The following is an 8,440-nucleotide window of genomic DNA, read 5'->3' on the forward strand; positions in this document are numbered from 1 at the left end:
ATCCGAGTAGAGGGTATATGAGAGTTCCCTGTATTCTTGAACTTTTTTGCAACTGAAATATTTTCAAAATAAAGTTTAAAAAAAATCAAAGTTCTATGTTTTTATGTATTTTTCTAAGATTTAAAATATTGGATGATCTTCTCACTAAAAGGTTAAAAAAGACTTTTCATTTCTGGTGCGAAGATTAAGTACGAGGAGTAGGCACTACCCTATTTCCCATGACAGGACTCTCCAAATGAGGCCCGGCAGGAGAGCGGGTGGCGGGAGGCTCCGCAGCCTTCTGCTTGTTTCACCGTTAACCTGGTCTGAGGACACATGAATAAGGCAGAGATGAAACAAAAGATTGGGAGGAAGCAACGGTTCACTAGGGGCTGGACCCAACCGATCCCCTCCTGCCACTTGATTGCATCAAGTGACCCAAACCAGACTACCACACAAGGGGCATTTTATAGCTAGAGAAACTGAGGTCGACACACTTAACTGACATTCTCACAGCTACTGGAAGATGCCGGATAACCACCCAGCCTTCAGCTATTGTATTCATGTACAGAGAAAAAAACAGTGTAAGAAGGAAGAAGATTAGAATCAGGGTCACAGATGGCTCTAAAATTACTTTCAGCAGTAACTGAAAAGAGCAGAGCCAATATATCCGCCTATTGTTTTATTCATCCAGCTTCTCTTGAGGCACTATGCTATTTATTCCCTTTGGTAGAATTTAAGAGCAAATATTCCAAGGAAATCAGCATAGGATATGCGTGGCAAAAAAAAAATTCATAAAATATCCAAATCGTAACATTCAGTTTTCACAGCCACAATTCAGAAACAGTCATATGTTTTGGAAATGTTGGCCAGCATTTCAGGGCAACTTTAATGAAATACAATTCCTGACTTTTGTTTTAAACCACAAGAGAAAAATCATCTAAAAAATAAAATGTTGCCATCATTAGAGTAATACTTGATTCAGGCAAAAATCATCAATGGATGCTAAAACTAGTAGGTTAAATATTTGATGAGGAAATGGATATTTACATAGTCTTAAAGTGTTTCCCCACAAATGACTTATTAATTACAAAGGGGCAAATACCGACTTTACGATGGAGAAACCTGGTGAACCCTACCTTAATATCACCAATAATCAGACATACAGACATCACGTGCCTCCCAATGTGATGCATGGAGGACAGAACATCACTCCCGGGGGGTTCCTGCCCAAAATGAACACCGTGAAGGTAGGCATGAGGAAACATCGAATGAACCCAAAGTGAAGGACGTTCTATCAAATAGCTGGCCTGTACTCTTCTAAAATGTCAAGGTCACGAATGCCAAAGAAAGGCGGAGGAAGGCGCAACTGTTCTAGATTAAAGGAGATTAAAAGGACATCACAATTGAACGCAATGTGTGATCCTGGTCTGGGTCCTGGATTAGAAAAACAAAATGGTTATACAGGACGTTATTGGGACAATTGGAAAAATTTGACTAAGGACTGTAGATTATAGTATTATATCAATGTTAAATGTCTTGATTTTGATGGGTGTATTGTGGCAAGGTAAAAGAAAGTCCATGAGTGCCCATATGCTTGGGAAATACACACTGAAATTCCTAAGAAACACCCTTAGGGGTAGAGGAAACAATAAAAACATGGCAAAATGTTAACAGTAAATCTAGGTGAAGGATATATGGGAGTTCTTTTGACACTTCATGCTTTGTTATTCTCGTTTTAAACTATTTTAACTTTCCTGTCAGTTTGAAATTATTTCAAAATAAAAAGTTAAAAAGAACAATTAAAAAGGTGCGCTCTCTATGGTCTGCTGCATTGGAACTCACTGAAGAGTCATCTGGGTCCAGGATCAGTGACATCAAGCAGGATTTCATGGGACCTGTGACCTGGAATCTTCGTTAGAAGAAAGTGTGTGATGGCACATTTTCAATAGACTGGGAAAAGGTATGAATCTATCTTTGTATTTGCTTGTCTTCTCCCATTGTTTTCCTTTAAAAGATGACAGTGAACTTGCCAACCATGTCCATGTTAGTGTCTGCAGGTTGAGTCACACAGTGGGCCCTGACAGCCCTATGTTGGAGAGGCAGCACACAGAGAACTGCTACTTCCAATAACATTAATGGTAAAGAAATAGTATTTAAAAAAAATGATAAACTTTTACCTGTTTTTTCGTTTTTGTTTTTTGAGGAAGATTAGCCCTGAGCTAACATCTGCTGCCAATCCTCCTCTTTTTGCTGAGGAAGCCTGGCCCTGAGCTAACATCCATGCCCATCTTCCTCTGCTTTATATGTGGGATGCCTACCACAGCATGGCGTGCCCAGCGGTGCCATGCCCTCACCCGGGATCCGAACCGGCGAACCCCGGGCCGCCAAAGGGGAAGGTGTGAACTTAACCGCTGCGCCACTGGGCCAGCCCTCCAAACTTTTACCTGTTTAGTTTCATCTATTGAAACAGTGAAATCCACAGCAGGACTAATTCACCTGTGAACAAGGGTAGTCACAGGACAGCCTTACTGATCTTCTTGAATCCTCAAACTGTTTTGTCGCTCTCTTTGCTTCAGCCAGGTAGACTTCTCTATAGCTTTGCTCATTCCTCACCCTGTGTCTTGCTCAAGTCTCCCTCCAAGTGTTGGCCAAGTTCCATCACAATGTCTTACCCTTCATCTGGGCCATGCATTGCAACCGTCATAACCAATAAACATCTACCAGGCACAAACCTGATACAAAGACTATGTTTGGTCAGTCATCTACCAGCCTGGGATCTACCAGGAAAGCCATTTACACATTGTCTGTACCTCTATTTCTCTAGCTGTAAAATGCCCCTCTGAACAGGCAAACCTTGTCTTGTTCAATTTGGGCCTCATCCAGTCAACACATTAGAAAGGCTTGTTGGAAGAAGGAACTTTTCGTTTGGTGATACCGTCCTCGGCCTGAGGGAATTTACAACATAGATGGAAAGACAGAAACACACAAGATCTTAAAGTGATTTGTGCAGAGGATTGACGTGAGAAAAGGAAACCTTAATCCTGGTCTACCATGAATTCAGTGTGTCACCATGGCAAAGGACAAAATCTCTTAAGGCTTTATGCCTCATTTGTAAAATGAGGGGGTTGGATTGGATGATAATAATGATGCTAGCTAAAATTCACTGAGCACTTATATACCAGGCCCCACCCTAAGAGGATAACACACATGGATTAACACACTGACACCTCACAATACTGCTGTGAGGTACGTACCACGATCATCCCCATTTCACAGATAATCCGAGAGATCCCTTCAACTCTAATATTCTATAATTACGTGATTTCGAGTTAAGTACTATGATAGACTGTATTTTCTAAAAGTGGCCACAACAACGTTTCCCATCCCACACGCTCTTCTTAAAGTGTGACTCTGCCACTCCTGCCTTTGAGAGGTGGACTATGTCCCCTCTCATTGTATTTGGGTGGGCTTGTGACTGGAGAAAGTGATGTTAATAACTTCTGAGGCTAGATCGTTAAAGCCAATAAAGCTTCTATTAGTTTTCTATTGCTGCACAACAGATCATCACAAACTTAGTGGCTTAAAACAATACCCATTTATTAGTTCACAGTCTGTAGGTCAGAATTCTGGGCACAGCATGGCTGGCTTCTCTGCTCAGGGTCTCACAAGACTGAAATGAAGGTGTTGGCTGGACTGTGTCCAGGGAAAATGTGCTTTCATGCGCATTCATGTTGCTGGCAGAATTGAGCTCTTTGTGGCCGCCGGACTGAGGTCTGGCTCTCTTTGCTGGCTGTCAGCGGGGGCTGCACTCAGCTCTTAGAGGCTGCCTGAATTCCTTGCTGCGTGGCCACCTCCACCCTCAAAGCCAGCTAGAGAGAATCTCCCTCACACTTCAAATCTCAGACTTCCTCTGTCGCTGACCTCTAGACCCAGGTTTAAATGGCTCATGTGATTAGGTCAGGCCCATCTGGAGAATCTGCCTGTTAAGGTCAACTGATTTGGGGCCTTGATTACATATGCAAAATCCTTTTTGTTGTATAATCATGGGAGTGATATCTAATTATATTCATAGGTTCTGCCCACACTTAAGGAGAGATTATGCAACTTGGCAAGGGTCATTTCAGAATTCTGCCTACCACATAGCATCTGTTTGATTCTCTTATACTTTTCTTAAAGCTTAGTTACCATGCTGTGAGGAAGCACAAGCAGTTTGTGGAGAGGAGCCGAGGCCTCCTGGCCAACAGTCCCAGCTGAGCTCCCAGCCAACAACCAGTATCAACTTGCCAGCCATGTTAGTGAACCATGTTGAAAGTGGATCTTTTAGCCCCAAGCTGCACTGCCCTGGCTGGTGACGCATGGAGCAGATGAGCTGTCCCCACTGAGTCCCACCCAAACTGCATATTTGTGAGTAAATTAAAGGACTGTTGTTCTAAGCCGCTTTTTGTGGACAAGGAGTAGTAACTTACACTTTTTTTATGATATTGGAGCATCTAGCAATGTAGGCCTAAAATGTCATTCAGTTCATGCTTGCTGATTTATTACTCAAACTTACACTGAACTGATTTACACAAGCATACCAGTCATCCATATTTGAAAGCCCAGCATTTTAAAAGGGTCACCTAAGAATTATGCTGCCTTCCTTTTGAGCAATGGCTCTACCATATATTTTAAAGCTATATTTGTAAAATATTTGGGGTATAAATGAACATAGATAATGAATGTATTAATTTTAAAAGTACAATGGGCTTGTTTATAAATCACTACTTAAAGTATTAATATTTCAGTGTATACTTGTTCACTTTCAACAATTATTTTTATTGGAAAAAGTAGAAAACACAGGGAAATAATCATCAGTTTTGTCATTAAAAATTTTAATCAATGGATATTAACTATTAGGTAAAAGACTATTGGAGAATAGATTATCCATACACTCCCAAAGAGGCTCCCCCCGGATTATTTGTTAATTACAGAAAGGAAAAGGTACCTTTACAATGGAGAAACCCAGCAAATGATCCTTAACCAAATGATCAAACTTAATATCACCAATGATGGAACAAAGTGACATCACGTACCTCCCACTGTGATGCACTAAGAACACATCATCACCTGTGTAATATTCTTGCCAAAAAATGTTTAACCTAATTAGGAGAAAACAGACATATCCAAATTAAGGACATTCTGAGAGGCCACTGACTTGTACTCTTCAAAAATGTCAGTATCACAAAAGACAAAAAACGCTGGAGAACTCCTTTAGATTAAGAGAGATTAATCTCAAAGAAATTATAACAAAATGTGAATCTTGATTGGATCCTGGATCTCCTCCCCTCAACAAGAAAGAAAAAAGCCACAATACTGTAACATTTAACTATGCACGGCACATTAGACAATAGTACTGCACTGAACGGTAAGTATCCGCGTGGATTATCGTATTGTGGTTCAGTAGGAGAATGCCCTTGTTAAGAGCCAGATGTTGAAATATTTCGGGGTGAAGCGTCACTATGTCTGCAAGTAACACTCAGGCAAACTGTGTAAGGACTACAATTCTGTACCTGGTTGAAGTGTTCTGTATCAACATCCTGTCAACACCATCCACAGGGTGGACAGAACAAGCAAAGCTGCCCTCTGTGTAGCCGAGGAGAAGCAGGCAGGCACACTCTCACCTCTCTGGGCGGCTCACGGAGCCCTGGGAGCTTTACGGGGCCCGCAGCATCACGTGGCCCGAAGGACGAGGCTGCGGTCGCGCCTTTGCCGGCAGGACACACACACGCCCCCACGTACCACACCCTACACACTTTACGGCAGCCACGCTAAGGCGTGAGCTTGAGGCCACATCTCCGACCCAAGAGGCGCGCACGACAGCGGCACGTGCTGTCCGACGCCCTTTACGGCAGGCACGCGGAGGCGTGAGGCCGCGCACGGACGCGCGTCGGGACAGGCTGCGGTTGCGGGTTGGCGCCTCACCTCCCTGGCGGCTGCTGCTTCGTGTGTTGGCGCTCCCGCGGCTCGGCGATCATGGCAGCCGTGGCGGCACTGTGGCGGCGGGCGAGGGACTACATGAAGACCAAGGAGTTCCGGGAATACCTGATGAGCACGCACTTCTGGGGTCCAGTGGCCAACTGGGGGTTACCGCTGGCCGCCTTTAAGGACATGAACGCACCGCCGGACATCATCAGCGGCCGCATGACGACAGCGCTCATCTTGTACTCGATGGCCTTCATGCGTTTCGCCTACCGCGTACAGCCTCGAAACTTGCTGCTGATGGCGTGCCACGGCACCAACGTGGTGGCGCAGAGTGTGCAGGCGGGCCGCTACCTAAGTCACCACTACGGCGACGGTGCGGCTGCCGCCGCCACCACCGCCGCCATCACCATGACTGTCGCCTACGACCCTGCTGATGACAGCTGCCGCTAGAAGTTCGCGCTAGCCTCAGTCCGTAGTCCCCGAAACGTTGCTGAGAGGGCCGGATTGAAGCTTTGCGGCTTGGAAGCACTGAACTGTTATTCTTCCTAAAGAAAAGACCAGTGAACAGCTTGGTGTTGACACTGAAACAGTGCGAATCTGATTTAAACCTGCAGTTTGGTTAATAAAAAAATAGTAAATAGCGCATAACTGTTTATGCTGTTGAGTGTTGTTTATTTCGTGATCTGGAAAGAAAATGTTTTTTAGAAGGTGAGGGTGGATTGGCGGGTCTTCCTCTTTACAAGACGGGACCTGCAACTCGAAGTTTAGTTTATATAGGGGAAGAACACTGTTTGAATGAAGATGCCTCAAATTATCTAACTCATTGCTTTTTTTTTTTTTTTAAAGCTCTCTTGGGAACATGCTTTTGTTACTTGTTTTGGGTGTCCAGGCCAAATAGGAGTGCTTAGTACTAAGCACACATGACCTAAAACTTAGTATGACCATCAATCTCTTTACACCAAAAAAGGCCCAGGGGCCATTTCTACTGAGGGAAATACTTTGAAGTGGGTTTAAATGAATTCAGCGAAATACAGTTTAGACTTTTAAGGAGTACGTATTAAGAGAACCTAGAATCTCTTGGTGACCAAGAACAATTATGGAATCTTTCATGGGAACAGAATAAACAACTCCAAGATCAGTTGCTGTCAACCCTGGATGCTAGGTAATTAGAAAATACAGATGGCAAAATCAATCACTTTGTGCTGAATGCTAGTTAGGGTTGGGGGTGAGGGTCAGTGGTCAACAGTATTAGCGCAGAGTGTCCCCCTAGGATTCCTATGGGTGCTAAGGACTTTTCTGAAACCAGGGAGCATGAGGAGGGAAAAGAGAAGGGTGGGACAGTGGGTGTGAGGACATTACCTCTGCAACAGAGGCTGTCCTCTAGAATTTGATGCCAAATCTCCCACCGCTTCTGGAGGAAATTCCAGAGTGGTCTACTGGGAAACTCTAGTGTATGTGTTTAAGAGTGCTTAAACTCTGCTTTTGTTAATAATTTCAAATGCAAAGAAATTTAAAACAACTGTCTGAAAGGTTCTGAAGACATCAGGTCTTGGATAAGACAGGTGCAAGATAAGTGGAACTCTGGAAGATTCCCCTTTATCTTCTGTCGCATAAGCAGTAGTCCTCTTTGTAGGCAATTGCTGCATTTCACATTCTGCATACCGGGTCAGGGTAACCGGTTTGGGCTGCAGTCTCTGAAGACTTGCCTGGGGCTAGAGGAACCACTTCCAAGCTCACTCACACAGTTGTTTGCAGGCTTCAGTTCCTTCTGGTGTGGGCCATAGGGCTGCTCACAACATGGCTTCCCCCAGAGAAGGTGTTCCAAGAGAGAGAAAGCCCAAGATGGAAGCCATAGTCTTACAGCTTAATCTGGGAAGTGACATACCATCACTTCCGCTATGTTCTATTGGTCACATGGACTAACCCTGGGACATTGTGGGAGGACAATACAAGGGTAGGAAGGCCAGGAGGCAGGGATTGCTGGGGGCCATCTTGGAGGCTGGCCATCACACATGGTTCTGAAATAAAAATTTGCATGCCTTCCTGAAACTCAGTAGAAGGTAATAAAGCATGTAAGGTCACTGCCCACCTTCCCAGAGAGATGTCAGAAAATGCTTAGTTTACAGTTTTGTGGTCATTACTAACATGCACATATCATAGAGCATGGCTTTGAGAAGTAGGAAAGAAGTCTCGAAGATAGTGGTAGTTCCTAATATCTTAGATAGTTCAGACTGTAATGCAATAATAAAAAGCAGTTCTTAAAGTTCTGAAGTGAATCATAACCTTTTGGGAAAATTTTTACTAAAACTTTAAAGGATTTTCTTCCCTTCACTGTTACAATGAGTAGAAATTAATGTATTTTTAGATTTGTCTTGTTACGACATGTATTTTGTAATTTGAGTATTATATTTCAATAAAAGGCCACTGTCTGTTTAAGACATTTCAGAGCAGGTAGGTCTCTAATTAACCTGGTAAGGGAAAAGGAGGTAATCCTTGG

At 43.6% G+C, this 8,440-nt stretch overlaps 1 protein-coding gene across 1 annotated transcript; it reads left to right on the forward strand.

Annotated features, from left to right (window-relative positions):
- The first annotated feature begins 5,844 nt into the window (after positions 1–5,844).
- MPC1L (mitochondrial pyruvate carrier 1 like) lies at positions 5,845–6,588 on the forward strand. Its single transcript, XM_070256800.1, has one exon. It carries the CDS (start codon positions 5,995–5,997, stop codon positions 6,391–6,393), a length of 399 nt encoding a protein of 132 aa, XP_070112901.1. The 5' UTR covers positions 5,845–5,994; the 3' UTR covers positions 6,394–6,588.
- Positions 6,589–8,440: the final 1,852 nt, after the last annotated feature.

The sequence above is a fragment of the Equus caballus genome, chromosome X, assembly GCF_041296265.1.
Source record: "Equus caballus isolate H_3958 breed thoroughbred chromosome X, TB-T2T, whole genome shotgun sequence".
In the NCBI taxonomy this organism is placed as follows: Eukaryota; Metazoa; Chordata; class Mammalia; order Perissodactyla; family Equidae; genus Equus; species Equus caballus.